Genomic DNA, 18,125 nt, shown 5'->3' on the forward strand with positions numbered 1-18,125 from the left:
AAAATTTGCTTGTTAGGTTTTTTTTAATGCTATTCCTTCCAAAGAGTTCAAGGCACTGGGGATTATAGCAGATACTGTTTTCTCTTCAAAATGGTTCATTACTTGAACAAGCAAAGAGCAAACCAATTGGAGATTTTTTTCCCCCTCCTAGTGTTTATCAAGTATATTGTTTGCTTATTTTTGTTCAGCAAGTTTACAGATAAATATCAGGTTTCTTTTACATACAGACCTTCCAAGGACGCAACAATAACGGAGCACTTATTTAAGGGATAGAACAGTAAGGTGTAGAAATGTACTTCTCTTGAGTTTTAAAGGAAAATAAATCTATAAAGATAATGGGATATTTCTGTTCTACTTGCCTCTCTGTGAGTCAAATCTCAACGTTAGGAGCAGTCACGTGTATCCCTGCAGGATCAGGGATATCCTGCTTTATACAAATGATGTCAAGCGTACAGAACAAAACTCAAAGTGGTACTTACAACCTAAAGTGATTTTTAAAGATAGAATCCTCTCATCAAGTGTATAAATCCAAATTATTCCTATTTCACTTAAAGCAAGTCAGAGTCAGTCAGGTTTACTTGGTCTAAACTTGAATAAAATCTGTGAGATACATCAGTTTTGTAAACATATCTGTAGATATGTTTCAAAACTTTGGTAATAACATAAAACTAAGAAAACATTTTTTATGCATTACAATTTTTAATATAACGCGTTTGTGTTGCTCTTAAGAAAAGGCAAGCAGGCCACAAACAGTTCTGTTGGTGACCTGATAGTCATTCAAACAAATCCACATCATTACCTGAAGATTTTTCAGGCTAAATTTATGACATTACATTTTTAACATAAGCTTATTAACAACTATTTTCCCAGAATAGCAGCTTCTGAAACTCTAATGGGATGCGCAGCTCCTGTGAACTTTGATCTCAGAGTTGTCGCTCTAATTTTGTTTAAACTTTCTTGATAACCTCAGCAATGTTTTCAGTGGCAGTAAACTTACATAGAGAGGGACTTCTAAGATAGTTTGCAGCCCTTAGCAGAATATGCCCTCGGTGGCCAGCAGCACCTTGATTTTAGAGGACTGTAAACACCGTGTCCACATTACTTGGAAATTTTCTGATTAAAATCATGTCCTATAACTTGTAAGAGTCAGCAATCTTTCTCATTTTAAAAAGTCTCAAATTTTAAAAATCCAATTTACAGTTAAGTGGGCATCTGTAAAAACCTTAAGAATAATTAAAAAAAGAAAAAAGAGTTACTTTTCTCAAGTGAGAATTATAGTAGCTAAGGGGGAAAATGTATATATTTATTCGAGTAATAAAAGCCAAGCTGGTAAAATTTCAATAGAGAATAGCCTAACGTTTATATTAATGCCTATAAACCCGATGGAAGTTGTTGCTGACTTCAGAGTTGGTACCAAAATGTTAATTGTAGGGTGTTTAGTGACACCTTAAGTTAATTAACCAAGTCACTAGCTCTAATAGGCAACTGTCTGCACTGCCTTCAACAGCAGGATGTTTGTCCATATTCAGTACAGCCAAGTCAGCTGTCCAGACTTTCTTCTTTGACCTGGAGAATCTATGCTGTTGAGCAGGAGGCAGTGAAAGAAGGCACAGAGCTAGTTGTCATCTGGCAATAGGGTTTACCATGCACACACCAGAGAAAATAACAAAAGTAGTCTCAAAAACAAAACACCCCACAAAACTTCATCCCAATAAAAATCCAAATTAAAAAACTCCACCAGGGAGCTAAAACTGGAAGTATAATCTAAAGTGTTTTTTCTTTTTAAATGATTCAGTTGTTTCACCATGACAAAGGGGGGGAAAGTAGATTAATAGCCTTTTCCATCTTTGGAGAAATGTAAACAGCCTACTGTCAGACATGCCCATGGATTGGGGTATCAATGACATTCCTCCCCTGACCCAGCTCTCTTGTGGGTGCCCTAGTGGTGGTCTGCTCTTTCGGGAGAACGATGCACCAAAAGCATCAGTCTCGGAGGGCTGTCATCGCCACTGACAGCACGAAGTCCCACCCAGGAAAGCCCACACTGAAAAACAACAGGCCGTGTCTTAGGGTTCAAATCACCGATTGAGGGCATTGTCCACCTTCATGTAAAAATGACACCACAGTAAAAACCCCTAGTGAATATGTCATTGGATTCTTAGTAGCTCTTTTACTTCACAAAAAAGGGTGATTCACACTGAATCTTGGCAATCTGTACTCAAATGTTATGCAAATTGCTATGCGTGCTTAAATCAATAATGCAGATGTGTTAAAGGTCACTTCATAAGCATAACAATATCACACAAACCTTGTGAACAATTGAAAAGACCCAAAAAGTATCTTTTAAAGAAGCAGGGCTTTAAAAAGAATGCACAATGGTGTATGTTCTTAGTGCTCTATAACCACGTGAATAGATTGAACAATATCCTGCAGATGTGGCAACGGAGAGGTAGGTGCCATTTACTCTATGATGCAGCACGTCACTGGAGTGGGTTATAGGGGTATCGGGACACCGCAAACTTCCACTTACTCTCTAATTGCTGTCTGCTCCACTGCATGGGCAGTTTTTCCTTAAGGGGCAGTGTCAGCAGGTTTCCGCACTGTCATCCTTAGTCACACGGGCAGACTCTCATTGTAAGATGTGCTCGCTATCACTCCTGGGGGAGCTAGTTTTTGTTCGTTTAAGAGCAGCTCTGAGATTGCCTTTTATTCCTAATGGTCAATTTATCACATTTTTCTCAGAAACAAAAGGAAATTCACGGGAAAAAAAGCGCCTGAAGTGTAGCATGAAGCATACAGGATTGCTGTGTCACTAGAGCAATGATTTCATGTTATGCCAAACTGCACATGCACAATATGTAATGCCACTCGCTGTGCTTGGACTGCACTACTCCCGAGAACCTGGGAACCGGACGGCTGCCCACACCTGGCTGCAGCAGGCGTCTGCGCTCCAGTACCAACCGCATTCATTTCCCCGCCCTCCACGCTGGTCCCACACTTAGAGATTCTGGGTAGTACACATCACAGTCCATGTGCAACCGACCAATGACACCGGACAGGGGCCATTTTGTTCCTTTTGTAATCACCCCAACCTTCTAGAGAGCAATATGGACATTTCAGAAGGTGATTTTGCTTTTCATTATGATGCACTCTATTGGACATAGGATGGGAATACTTGATATAGCAACTGTTACCGATCCCTAAGATCAACATCTACCTAAAGCACACTTAGAAGGTAACTAGCGACCCAAAGACGGACTGGGCGGAACATTCCAGGGTGCTGTGCTGGATGGTTCTTACAGGGAGTCGCAGCAAGGATGGTGAGACCAGCTCAGTGAAGTTTCACAAAGCCCACGAAAGGATTCCAACAGCATAAAATCACCCAAGATTACAGCACATTATCCACGTGTGGCAGGCAAAGAGCTTACCTGTGAGAACATCCCAGGTTCGGCGGGTCGCTGCGGCAGCACTGCAACCGCACAGCCGTGTCGTGTCTGACAGCCCCCAGACTGCACTGTGGACCCGTGCTATGAAGCGGAGAGGTTTTCCTGATTAAAGTGCCCCTTTCTGTATAGTCATGAAGTGTCCATCAAGCAGTTCTAACTTCAGCCAACCGGGGAAAAACAAACACAAAAGCCCTACAGACACACCAAACGCCGTGGTTGTCTTCAAACGGAGAAACAGCACATGGTACACCTCCTCCTCGGTGTACGACACGTCACATGCACGGGAGCCGCACAGGGAGACCTAGAACGCACCCTCTAAAGTCAACAGAAGTTGTTTTTTGGTCCAATCCACATGACAGATAATAGAAATCGCAAGGGACAGGACACATCCCCTTCCATGCCTCTTCTGCCCGAAATACACAAAATCCGTTTTCAGATTATGAAAGGGAATAAATAGAATCACTCCCAGCTCTACATATGCGCGCGCGCGCGCGCGCGCGCGCACACACACACACACACACACACACACACACACACACACACACACACAGAGCTGCACTCTACCTGAAGAACATACCAGAAGGCTCTGACACCTGAACTCTAGATGATCAGGCGAGCTGATTGTAGAAGTGATGACAGAAACCATGGAAATACGGACCTACGGCAGCTACCAGTCTCTCGAGAGCTTGGTGTTCTGGTCTCTCTTAGGGGGCGCGGGAGGGGGTCCCCTCCGCAAGGTGGCGTAGCCCGATATGTGGCTGCCCCCGTAGCCAGCTTTCCGCTGGTCAGAAAGCAGTTCGGGGGGAGGCGGGGGCAGTGCCATGTCGTCCATGGTGGCCGTGGGTTCTGCTCTGGACACGCGGGAGGAGGAGAGCGAGCCGTGCCGCGTGATGGACTTCCGCTGCAGGGTCCTGTTGAGGTCGGCCAGGAACCCGGGCTGCACCCCGAGGCTGGCTTTGGGGGAGGTGGGCACTGGCGGCACCGCGGGGGCCGCCGGCTCCGAGGGCTCCCCTTGGGTGAGGCGGGTGCTGTCGTTCCGTTTGGGCCGCGTGGGCGGAGGGGCCTTCTTCACCGCCGGCTTGGCCCACTGCTGCGGCTGCGGGCTGACGACGGCCACCTTCGGAGAAGCGGTTCCCAGGAAGGCTGCGGGGATCTCCACGGGGGGCGGGGGGAGCTCCACCTCCGGGGGCGGGGGTGGGAAGTCAGAGTCCGACGGAGGAGAAGGGAACTCCACCGCGGCGTCCTTGCCACGCCCACCCAGGACCGAGGCCTTTGCTGCCATCGCCCCCTGCTGGAGCACTCCGGGAAGGTTGACTCCGGAAAGGTTCAGTTTCCCAGGTTTGGGGGGCGCCGCAGGAGGCGGTGGGGTGTCCTTGATGGGAGACCCCGAGGGTTCTGCTGGCGACGCGAACTTGCTGACCAGACTGTCCACCGAGGGCCTCTTGGGCTCGGGGGGCGCTGCGCAGCCGCCGGACTTCATGCTGGAGTTCCGCTGTGGGGTCGGGGGAGGCTTCTTCCCGCCGGGGCTGGACGTCTTGCCCGTCTTCTTGCCGGGAGACCCACTTCTGTCAGGGGCAGAAGCTGTGGGCGTCGCGGGCGGTGGCGGGGTGGGTGGTGGAGGGGTGGGCGGGGGCGGGGGCGGGGGGGGAGGAGGGAACACCAGGCTGCTCTCGGGGGGCGGCGGGGGGAAGTCTGGAGAAGGGGCGGGGATGGCGCTGGGCTGCCACTTGGGCTTTGCCTTCACCGCAGGAGGGGACTGCGGGGCTACGTGCGCTGTGGCCGGCTTTGAGGGCTGTGGCTCTGCGGGCGCGGGAGGTGGGGGGAACTGGCTGGCCATCTGCTTCACCACCGAGAGCACAGGGGACAGCGGAGAGGGGGGCGGTTTCCCAGCGAAGCTCTGATGCTTGGGGAACGTGGGCGGGGGGACTGGACCAGGAGCAGCAGCTGGAGAGGGTGGGATGTGGGGAAAAGCCGGCTTTTTAGCTGGGGGGACTGGAGGAAGAGGGGTAGGTGGCGCGGCCTGTGTCGCCACGGGGGGCACGGTCTTGGTGCCGGTGGGCGGCGTGGTCACAAGAGGTTTAGGAGGAGCTTGGGGAGAGGCAGGCGGAGGGGGTGGGGGTGTCGGAGGAGCTGCCTGAATACCGTGGGGAACATGATGAATCTTCAGTGGAGGCGGTGGGGGGCTGAACTGTGGAAGGGACTGGGCGCAAGGCAAGGGTCTGAGCTGGGCCATCGCCGAGCCAGGGGTGGGGGCCGGTGGAGGGGGCGGGGGTGGGGGCACAACTCCGTTGGGGGGCACCGGGATCTGAGGCTTTGCTGGCTGTGAGGTCGAGGACAGAGGCTGCATCACAGAGGATGGTGGGGGCTTAAACAGGGGTCCTGAATGCTGAGAGGCGTTCTGCAGCCTGGTTATTGTGCTGTACTTGACAAACATTGTGGCTGCTGAGCCCCCAGAAGGTGCAGACTGGCTGGGCAGAGGAGGGGGAGGTGGAGGCGGGGGTGGAGGCGGTGGGGGTGGGGGTGGGGGTGGGGGTGGGAGAGGAGGGGAAGGCTGGGAGGCCGTGTAGGGGCTGACTAGTTTAGGTTGTGGGGATAAAGGGGTTATAAGTGAAGTGTAGGATCGATTCACAGAGTCCATTCTGGCCTAAAAGGAATACAAAAAGGGAGAGAAAACATAGCAAAAGTTACCGAGGTCAGCTGTGAATGGGTAAAAATAAAAGGCAAGGACTCAGGGACATGCATGAAAAGGCGCAGCAGCTGTGATCATAAAGATGAGCAAGGCAGGAAGGCTAAAATCCGGCTCCCTGGGCAGCGAGGGCACAGGGCAAGTCTGTTTATCCAACAATACTTTGAAATAGCTAGACTGCCTAACAATCTAGGAACAACTTCCTGTTGCAATGCTGTCTGATGGTGGCAGGCTGTCCCAAATGGGAGCCCTCCCTCTGAGCACTGGCCCTACCCAAACCCTGGCACGGGGAGATGTGATAGCTGAGTTCCGTTTCAGTCCATGACTCACCCACATCAGGCAGGTGCCCTGGCTGGGTTTAGGAGTGCTGATGGAGGGCCTTCTGAGAACGAGGATGGCTTTTTGATGCTACTAAGCTGACACTGAGAGTGTAAGAATGCTCAGCGGGCATGCACAGTCACACAGGAGTGAACGAGCTTGACACACACACTCATGCTCATGCGAGACACATCCAACATACACAGAAGTCCAGCAATGCAGGTAAAGAGGGGACATTCTTTACATTTTACTGAAAATACACAAAGAAATGCTCATAAATATCACAGCAAAAGATCATAATATCAGGCAGAAAAGGCAGAAGACAAAGAGAAGAAACTTTGGAAGGCTGAAGGAAATGTGTCAAGAAAGGGGAGCTAGACTTCGCCAACAACCTGCTGGCCAGCCACAGAGCACCTCTTAGCATGGCCCAAATTACCGCACTGGGTCACGATTTCCTGGAACTCCTCATGCATGGATGTGGTTCAAGGATGTTTGAAAAGAGCAGAGGAAGGACCCTTGTTTAATAACTTTGGGTACATCTTTTAGGCTCTTTGAATATCCTATGAAGATCCAAGTTAAAACCATTTGTTTTCAATTATGAATGAAATCTAATTAGCATGTAGAAAGCTGAGGTTAGTGAACTAGAAGGCTCATTCATTACAGGGCTGAATTCTATTGCTCATCAGGACACTCGAATGTTTCTTTTAAAACTGCACATCAAAGTGAAAGCATTAGTCTGCAAGACGTGGTTACAGGAGTCACCCAGGTTAATGTGTTTCCACAGAGCAGCCCCTGACCTTAACTTGACCCTGTCTTGGCGGCTGCAGGGGTGTAGACCTTAGCTGTGCTGGCCTTCTCGTTTGGCACCTGAGACTGAGGTCACAGAAGAAACACATCGTCACTGCTGCACCGCAGGGCGCACGCTCCTGAAACTGCAATGAGACTGCCCTGCTTGAGGACGGGCATGCGCTCCCGTTTTCTTGGCCTTTCATTTACAATGCACATGCACAGCTCCATTAAACACTCAGTGAGGTGAAGGCTTCCCTTCAGATGTCTGCAGTGTAAACCTGCTTCTCTACTACATACATCAACTCATTAGCACCAGAAAGGGGGCCACTCTATCCAAGTTGTTTTTTTTTTTCTGGGAAATTAAAGCTGTTTATTTTATGTTATATCTTACAATCTTCACAACTCTTAGTTTTTCTTAAATAATACTGAATTCATTTTGGTGACTTAAAACAAGATATAATTTAGATAATTATTTTACCTTTTCAAATAAAACCGCCTACATATAATGGACTAGTACTTTAAGCACAGGTTACTCTGCTTAACTGATTTAGGTTTATGTGAACTTGAAACAATACCACTAAGTTTTCAGCTGTCTTAGCAATAACACCAAAGGGAACGAACTAGTTAAATGCCAACTTTGCTTCTAAACTACCACAAGCTGAGACACATACAAATTTTATGGCAAGTAATCGAAAACTCTTCTAAAAATGATTAACTGTTATTCTATCCAACAAGAAAACAAATACAACAGATCTAATTAGTTAAGACACCAGATATTTGTCATGCAGTTTCAGTGTCTAGTAACAAACCTCTAAACTTGAAAATTCTGTTTCACAACTTCCAAATACTAATGACACATTTTAAAGGTCAGTAGCCACTTTAAACTACATTTAGAAGTACCACAAATCACCAAGTAAATGTGCATATACACCAAAGATTCTCAAGTCTAGTTTTGGAGCTCACCCTAGAAGTCTCCAAAGATTTCAGTATATACTAGTACATGTAAAACAAAGTCATTAGCATAACTTTTAAAAATAGAATTTTACATGGATTGGGAGAAATATCAAATATCTGAATACTCTCCCTCCAGAGAAAGCTGACAGGCATCCATCTATATGTTTCATGTCAAAATGTGATTGACTTGAGATGGCACAAAGGACAAGTTCTATTTTCTCTTAACAAGATTAAGAATGCAAAATGGAACCATCAGAAATTACAACAAAAACAAATGAGCGTTTTAGAACAGTTTTTTCAGTAACTTCAAATTCTGACAAAATACAGTATGTTAAAAAAAGTTAAATATATGAATTTTGTTTACTGCTATCAGGCATTAAAAAATTTCCATTTCTTTTGGTCCATATTCAGTAAATAATAAGATTAAACTCATTTTTCATATTTGGGCTAATAGCTCTAGGGGATTTCTAAAAAAACACAATGTAATCAGAAATTTTAAAATGTTCTGATAGTTCAAAGTAACAAAGCTATAACTGAAAGTACTAATGATGATCTTCCCTAAACCTACATTTTAAGGTTTCCCTTAATGAGTGTGTCTCAATAGATTTTTTTTTTAGTTGTTAACACCTCCATCTACCCCAAACACACCCACTGACTTTATTAAATTCAAGAAAATATCCTAAAATGTTGGTCACAATGCCAGAAAGGGCCAGAATAAAGACAAAATAAATGCTGATAAAAATGGCCTTTATATTCTCAACTATTTTTGTTATATATATGTGCATTTTGAAATTCATTTTTAACAAAAAGGACTATTAAAATATATATTTTGAGTCTCAAAGTTAATTCAAAAGAAATGTATAATGTTTCATTTGAAAATAATAGTTTCAGCAGATATATGCAAGATTCCGATATGAGTTGTAAATCTGTCATCAAAACCATCACATTTTAAGAATTTAAAAGGGGAATTCAAGGTAGGGGATATTTTTTCCTGCATTAAGCAATTGATCAAAAGATATTACTTTCACATGTAAAAATAATTTACACTAAAAAACGCATGTGCAAAGTCTGATACTTTATCAAAATAACAAGAACAAAATGAGCAATGAAAAAATAGCAAAAGCCATTACAAAAAATAGTTAATTCCTATTTAAATTGCTGTGTTCACAAATTTAAAATGTTTATCAATTAACTATATCACACAGATTGTAGAATATTTTAAGCTATAATATAGAAAGATACCATGGAATATTTGAAATTCCAGCTGCACTTATCAAAATAGTTTTAACCTGAGCCTTAGACATCTTGAGAAATGTAGTTGGCAATATTATGTGATAAAGTACAGTTATTTAGTATAATTCAAGATTATTCTTTGAATTACTGCTTCTCCTTAAATATTTACGTAAAAATATAAATATTACATTTTGGAGTTTTCTGGACACAAGGGAATATATGAATTTAAAAAGCTGTTGTTTTTTTCCCCTGCTATACAAGCACATTAAAGATGTCTTAAGTGGGAGAAAGGAGAGGACTATTTCTTAAAGTTTCAGTCTCTGATAAGGAAGTTAAACTGTAAGTGCTTTGAGAATTTAGGCCATTAGAACCAATTCTCAAATATTTACTTCTAAAGAGGCCTCCACATTGGGTTACTAATGCCTACTCCACCTTCCCGAGGGCTAAATACTAAAATAAAGGAATAAACCAAGGGAAAACAACCATTTAATTCTCATTAGTGAATGTACTTGAATAAGTGATTCAGACCAAAAGAACAGAAAAATCAAAATTATTATTGGGTAAAAACAAAATGGTCAGGCCAAATGTGCCACTGGGTCCTCAGTAGTGGCGTGAGCAGGTGAATGTGGCCAGGACACACCCTCGCCCACACACTTCAGAGGCAATTCGATATGGTGTTTTACAATCGTCTAAAGAACCTCTCCATTTTTTCACATAGTCTTGCAATAATTACACTGGTCCTTCATTGGCACTGAACAAGCTACTATGCAAGGCTTAGGGATCTAAAATTTTAAGGGGATTAATTTCAAGGTAGCCTTCCACATATACAATAATTGGAGAAAATTCATCAATGTGTAGAGAAATGTCAAAAAGCATAGAAGAAAAGAAGATAAAGCAGTCTGAATAAACTAAATTAATAACACCTAAAGAAACAATCAACCATTCGCAGCAAGATCAGGGCACTGGCACTGAATGGTGGTGCTCTCCTCAAACTGACTTAGGAGGGGAAATCGCTATTTCTTAAAATGTGAGCCACTGAAAAGGAGCTACACTGCCAGGGTTTTTTGTTTTTCCAAATCGTAGTCACTAGAGCCCATTCACAAATACCCATTTCTGAGGAGAAACCAGAGAATGTACCATGTGGAGCCAAGACAGACTCGTAATGAAGGAATGAAGAGCAGCAAGCTAAACCCACGCACCACCACGGGTTTCTCTCTCCACGGCCACAGGTTACCTTGCTGGACTCCTCCAGCTGCGTGCCTCGCTTCCAGGCCTCGGAGAAGATGGAGCTCACGATGCTTTGGGAACGGACGTGTCCTGCTGGCTGGGAGTCGGACACTCCACTGTCAGACTGAGTTGAGTGATTTGACTGAGACTCTGTTTAAAATATATTTCCAAAAACAGTATTACATCCGCATTCTGACAGTATGAATATGTACGTTCAGACAGATCTTTTACACAAGACCAGGTGCTTTACAGAAGAGCAACAAGTTACTTATGCATTTCATATAAAGCACTACCCATATTTTCCACTAGAAAACTTCCCTTTACCTTAGGGCCGTGGTCGGCAAACTGCGGCTCGCAAGCCACATGCGGCTCTTTGGCCCCTTGAGTGTGGCTCTTCCACAAAATACCACGGCCTGGGCGAGTCTATTTTGAAGAAGTGGCGTTAGAAGAAGTTTAAAAAATTTGGCTCTCCAAAGAAATTTCAATCGTTGTACTGTTGATATTTGGCTCTGTTGACTAATGAGTTTGCCGACCACTGCCTTAGGGGCTACCATAGGAAATCTTGATGCTGTTAAAACAGTTCACCATGAGAGACTGATAATTACAATAAAAGGCTCATATGATATTATTGGTATCCTGCCAAGAGCAGATAAGAAAATGAACCATCAATAGAGCAGTGAACTTTTTTTTCAATTTTATCTTTATTACATAAAAATTAAATCTTTTTATATATCCCTGCTCCAGGCCATCCCTGAGAGCACTCAGGAATTTAGATCTATAGGTGATGATCACATCCTTGTCCCCGGCAACGAACAGTACTTAGAATTTGACTCCCAAGTGGGAAGTGTGTTTCCTGGGGCTTAGGTGTTGGCACACAGGGCAGCAGCTGCACTGACAGCCTGGCCTCCTGGCAAGGCGCGAGGGCAGGTCCTCAGGGGAGCTGGGAATGGCTGAGGGTACAGTGTAATCTGAATGACTCCCAGGGCGAGGGGACTGGGAAGATGATTTTATTGGACTCCAAGCCAGGTAAGATAACCATGCAGAAGCACCTGACATCTGGTAGAGATGCCACTGTTACAGCTAGTCCTATCCAATCACTCTATGAGATGTGGATATTATTAGACTGCCCAGGATATTGTTCCCTCTAGCAAGTAAAACAAACAAACAAACAAACAAAAAGCTCATGTACCTATTTCTTATAATTTAGAAATTAGGTTGGCTGTTTTTAGGAATCATGCTGAAGCAACCAGGTCTGTTAGCACTCTACAGACACCTTCATATTGCTAGTAAACTGCATTGGCTTTTCACACTACCTGGGATGCTGGAAGAACTGGATCCCGATTTAATGCTGGAGCTGGATAAGGAAGTCCAATCACAAGCAGACTCTGTCCTCTTTAAGGCTTCTTGGTAGTTCATGTAGAGCTGCTTCCCGTACTAAACAGAAGCAGTAAGTGAGGACATCTGAACTTCACAGGGCATGATACAGCCGGGTGAGGCAGAAAAGGGGGTACATTTCCGTTTACTGATTCATAGTCTGCATTAAAATTAATACCTAATAATCCTTCAAAAATACTTTTAATACCAGTAAATTATAATCTTATTTTTCTTCATTTTTACAAAGGCAGCAATAAGTTAACACTTGATTGTATTCATTATCAATATAAAGTTTTTTTTCAGTTATTCCTCAAGCAACTTTGATTTTATAGCTATAATAAATTTTATTTCCAGTTACTTAATATAATCATCTTCAAAATGTGCTTTAAAAGACTTAAGACTTACTTTTTTTATAGAGCAGTTTTTAGGTTCACAGCAAAACTGAAAGGAAGTTCCAGAGATTTCCCAAACACTCCCAGCCTCTAAACATGCACAGCCTCCCTGTTACCAACACTCCCCATCAGAATGTACATTTGTTACAATCAATGAACCTACACTGACATCATCATCACCCAAAGCCTGTAGTTGATCTTAGGTTTACTCTTGGTGTTGTACATCCTATGGATTTGGACGAGTGAATAATGACATGTTCCCATCATTATAGTATCATACCGAGAGTATGAATAGTTTCACTGCCCTAAAAATCCTGTACTCCACTTATTCATCCACCCCCCGCAAGGCAATTTCTTTTGTCTAGGCTGAATTCTGCTACATAAGAATCATATAATACATGCTCCAAAGCCAAAATAAATCACTTTTGACGCTAGACAAGCTTTTACTAGCAGTATTATTCCATAGATACCAACTATTAAAAGTTTATGTCTAGCCCCAAAGGAAAAAAAAGAAGATATTTAAAACATAAGGCCTGAGAAAACCAGACACTGGCAAAATCATAAACATGAAACAACCAGAATAATTATCATGACAAAACCATATAATTAAGTACCTCATTATTCTATCATCAAATCCAAAGAAAACTTACCTTTGCAATGCGGATACCATTGACCCACTGGTGCAGGGTCCTCACATCATCACAACAAAGGTATTTAATGTACTGAGATTTCTTCTGGATCTGTGGGTGCTGCAAGATTAAAGACAAAGTTAAACTGAGTCTGCTGGAGACCTAAGTGTACTTTTCAGTTGAGGGCTGCAAAATGCAAGAACAGATTTTAAGTTGTTTTAACTCCACTGGGCCACAACCACTTGTTCTCTGGGAAGAAAACCCTAAATCACACTCAGTTTTGGATGTAATGACTGTTAATTATGACTTCTCTTTTTAGTTATTCTGAACATTTTTTTTTAAATGGCTATATTTTACCTAAAGTATTTAAATTATGTTCAATTATAAGAGGTTTTAAAAATTCTCTAACCATATTCGTTTGTTGTGGAAATCCATGAAATCAATAAGTTAACAATGCAGCAGAAATATGTGGGCACCATTATAAGTTGTATATCTGCATTGTTAAAGATCGGTTTCTCTGGTCTACAATGAGAGAAATGTAAATTCATTTATTCTATTCTATACATTGCTTTAGAGCTCAGTTCCTAGGATAAGACATTTAATACCAATTTAGTTATTGAAAGCTACAGTCAGTTTTAACCATCACCCTTCAACAATCAGAGGCGAGCAAAACAATATCTAACAGTTTTTTCTCCTGATAATATAGGCTCCACAGCCTTGTCTTGGAATACATGCCCTTCTCCTCACGAATCACATTATAACCAACCACCATAGCAATCTTGAAAGAGCAGAGGACAGGCAGAAGAGCATGTACTTTTCTGTAAGAGGAGGAAGGGGAATTTCATTCATGCATTCATTCAACAAATTCTTATTGAGCTACAACTATTTGCCAGATGCTTCAAGTAGATGCTGGGATACAAAACAGAAGAGGCCAGTTTGTGAAGATAAAATGGGCTGACTGAAAAAGCTTTCTTTAGTGTTGCCAACTAGGGCTAAAAGAGCTGTTGTCCATCTCCTGCTTCCCTGAGACACTGCTCACCAGCAGGGTTCAAACATCTGAACAAGGGGCTAAGGATGGCTCTGCGCCTTTACTCCTCCCTTTACAGTGATTTACAAACCGTTCTTGACTAATTTCTTCCATTTCCTGAGAGTAGGGCTAAAACCAAGGGTGTTCCACTGTAGCAGTGGCCCTGCCTGAGACAGTGTGTGTTTTCTCTACACAAAGGGAGTGTTTTTATCAACACAACATCAGAGAAAATCAGAGAAATTATCCTTTATCCTTCTCTTGTCGTCTCTAACCTGAGAATCAAAATAACACCCTGAAGAGTATTATATGATATGATTGTTTGAGTGTTTGCAGATTACTTGCTAGTTTAAAATTCATTTTAGAACCTCAAAAATTCTCAACCTCCCATGTAATAAAGGCATTCATTCTATAGCCTTCTTATGGTCATTCAGGCTCTGTGCCAATATCGCAGGAGAATGCCCGTTCCACTAATATAATGTTATTTTATTAAAAGTGGCGTTTATTGAGCACTTACCATGCACCAGCATTATGCTAAATATTCCACATATATTAGCTCATTCCATCCTCATGAAAACCCTGAGTCACATATAATTACCTCCACAATCTGAGAAGCAATGGAGGCCCAAAGGGGTGAGGACCACATTCAAAGTTATTTGCCAACAAGTGAAAGAATCAGGATTTGAAATCATGCAATCTTGTTTCAGGATCCATGCTATTAAATATTATGCCATACTACTGCCTTATAAAAAGTGAAATTTTCTTCCAAATTTGCTGCCTCTCTTCTCTTTTCCCTAATACTATTCCACCACTTTTAAAATCGCACAAGAGCTAAGAGCAAGTATGAAAGAGGTAGTCTTTGCTAAAAATCAGAAGCTTCGCATTTAAATGATTAAATACTCCAAAGAGAACATATAATGCAATTGCTTCCAAAACAAATGAATAGCTACACCAAAAGGAAGGTCATTATTTCACTTCTAAAATGATGCTGATTTGGGACGTTTGCATTCTTTAATAAAAGGTAAAAATTTTGAGAATAAAAACATTTAAGAATACAATAAATTCTGGATTACTATTGTGCTATTTGATTATTTTTTTTCTGTTTATGCCAAACATTAGATTGAGACTGATAATTTCTAAAACTCTGTAACTAAAAGTGATGCTATAAAATCACAGTCAAAGTGCCAAAGGAAAACCACTGAATGTATACTAACCATTTATTACTTTGGAAACACATATAGGCTTGAAAATTAGTTCCCTCAACTAACATGTAAGAAGTAAAAAAATAAAAACGTAACATTCCACCCACTCTAATACTTTTGATCCTTCTAAATCTCAAAAAAATAAAGAACCCCTTAAAACAAAAATATTCTTACCCTAAGAATTTTATAAGCTGCAAAAGGAATTACGATAATACTGCAATAAATAACAACTGTTGGTGAGGATGTGGAAAAAAGAAAACCCTTATATACTGTTGGTGGGACTGTAAATTGGTGCAGCCACTATGGAAAACAGTATGGAGGTTCCTAAAAAAATTAGGACTACAAGTACCATATGATCCAGCAATCCCTCGGCTGGGTATCTATCCAAAGAACATGAAAACACTAATTTGAAAAGAAATATGCACCCCTATGTTCACTGGAGTATTATTTACAATAGCCAAGATGTGGAAACAACCTAAGTGTACATCGACAGATGGGGTTCTGGGTCACATGTGAGGCCTGGACTGCAGTGGCCATCTGTGACTATAAAGTGAGCCAGCCTGAGAATACGCTGATATGTGGAAAATGGGACAGGGAAAGACAGAAAGAATTTAGGTTCTCACTGACAATCTGAGTTATTAAAATAACCAACTCTTATTGTCATGTAATAAGATCCCCCAAATAAATTTTACTTATTTGGGTTAAGTTTATTAATATTTACAAGAAATTAAAATTTAGAAAAACTTAAAATACAAGAATATACAAATACACATTTTACTACATAAGAGAGCAAAGATATCTTCACATGTCATAACCCCTCTGAAAACTCCATTATACATCTGTGAGAGAATGTGAGTGTAAAAGGCAAACAACATCTTAGCATTGCTAGAAGAGTAATTATGACATCATGGACCCCTTGTCAGGTCCTCAGGGACTCCCAGGGGACCTTAGACCTCATTTTGAAAATTGCTGAATTAAGCTACTTTCTACTGACTTAAAGATCATTTGCTGCTGTAACCTAAATGATACAGCGGTATTCTCCAAGAAAGGATTACCTACAAAAGGGTTACTGTTACAATACACCTAATTTTATCAAAGCAATAAAAACTCCACCCCAAAACACTAAACAAACACCACTACCCCAAACCCAAATGACAATTCTCAGAAAAGCAAAATCAAACAATGACATAAACATGTAGACCTAATAGCTACCAAAGGGTTACTAGGATGGAGCTAATGAGAAAGACATAATCAACTCCATAATTATCCAGGATTTTTACAGGTTGTTTTTATTAGTGCCCCAACAGATTAATAAAACTTCACTAAAAATATTCAAAAAGTATTTATGGACCAGATGAGAGCCAGTCCACTTTGACCACAGTGCCCTCTGATGGTTCTGCTGAGTAAGTAAGTACAGAAGGAAAACTAAACCACATAAAATTTTATGTCCCAATTTATTTGGCTCTGATCTAAGTTTTCCTAAAATAAGCCTGCTATGAAATGAAAGCCTCAAATTTATAATCTAATCTATTTTATATATAATGACTCAAAGTTTACGATCCAGTATCCATTTCTTAGTGGCATCAATCTAATAAGAGCTACTTAGCTAAGGATCGGCACATTATTCACTATCCTTCACTATTCCTTTAAAAATCTATAGAAAAAAGCAAAACCAGAATACTCGATGAAGATCCAAACTATTCTAAAATGTCCAATAACACAGTCCTAAAATTCCTAAAAAGAGATACATGTTTACCTTCAGCACCAGACAACAGTCCGTTGGGGCTTTGTATTTGTTCCGATAGTCCTGTCCGTAATAAACATTGACATGATCCAGCTGGAGAAAGCATACCAGATCCCGAGAAACCTAAGATAAAACACAGACAACGGATAAATTAACAATAATTTGTAAGCAAGCAAATATCATAACTCATAACAGTTTCTAGTAGAAAATGAAAATTTTACCATGTAGAAATTACTGCTATTTTACAGAAGACAAGATAGTGAGATTCTCTATAAATGTTTCTTTTTTAACCCAGGATGCAACAAAAAAGGCCATTCCTTTTACTAACTGTCTTGCCATTTACAATTAACACTGACTTGCTTGGAAAAGGGTGGCATTTTATAGGAACTTTAAATATGGTATAGTACCGTGGTTGGCAAAATGCGGCTTGCGAGCCACATGCGGCTCTTTGGCCCCTTGAGTGTGGCTCTTCCACAATATACCACGGCCTGGGCGAGTCTATTTTGAAGAAGTGGCGTTAGAAAAAGTGTAAGTTTTAAGAACTTGGCTCTCCAAAGAAATTTCAATCGTTGTACTGTTGGTATTTGGCTCAGTTGACTAATGAGTTTGCCGACCACTGGTATAGTACATTAAAAATAATCTAGTATAATAGAGCTCTCTGGAAAGAACCAGAAAATAATGCAGTTCAGTGTCTGTCCACACATATTGCAAGCACAGTGATTTTCAAGTCAGGGTATCCTTACCAGTTAAATAGGGGCAACAGTAGATACTTCTCGGGGTGGCAATAAAGACTGGAAGAAGTGATACAGTGAGGAGCTTAAAACAGTGCTGGCCCCCCATAAGCACAGAAGCGATAGGTAAGGCTGAAACATCCATAATCCCAGAAAGCTCTTCTCCCCAAACAACAAGCAGCAATAACTACTCTGGTAGAGGTCCCAAAAAATAATACATAAAAGGATGGTTTCAAATTTGGCAAGAGAATGGAGATGGGCCCAACTAATGGGCAGAGAGCGAACATTTTCCGGTTTCTTCTTCTTTATAACAGATCAGTAAACAAAGCAATGTTCTGTATGTCCTACAGAAGTAGAAACAAATCACAGCCTGGAT

At 41.9% G+C, this 18,125-nt stretch overlaps 1 protein-coding gene across 4 annotated transcripts in view; it reads right to left on the reverse strand.

Annotated features, from left to right (window-relative positions):
• Window positions 1-1,790: 1,790 nt before the first annotated feature.
• The window catches only part of RAPH1 (Ras association (RalGDS/AF-6) and pleckstrin homology domains 1), a 77,415-nt gene continuing 61,080 nt past the window's right edge, over window positions 1,791-18,125 (reverse strand). For all 4 annotated transcript variants that reach the window (XM_080669740.1, XM_080669739.1, XM_080669738.1 and 1 more), the window contains 5 exons: window positions 17,031-17,141; window positions 13,070-13,168; window positions 11,967-12,087; window positions 10,661-10,803; window positions 1,791-6,090 (listed from right to left, as the gene is read on the reverse strand). In XM_080669740.1, the coding sequence (XP_080525866.1) occupies window positions 4,114-6,090; window positions 10,661-10,803; window positions 11,967-12,087; window positions 13,070-13,168; window positions 17,031-17,141 (2,451 nt within the window). In that variant the 3' untranslated portion in view covers window positions 1,791-4,113. The remainder of the gene's footprint in view (window positions 6,091-10,660; window positions 10,804-11,966; window positions 12,088-13,069; window positions 13,169-17,030; window positions 17,142-18,125) is intronic.

This window comes from Plecotus auritus (assembly GCF_963455305.1).
Source record: "Plecotus auritus genome assembly, chromosome: 5".
Lineage (NCBI taxonomy): Eukaryota > Metazoa > Chordata > Mammalia > Chiroptera > Vespertilionidae > Plecotus > Plecotus auritus.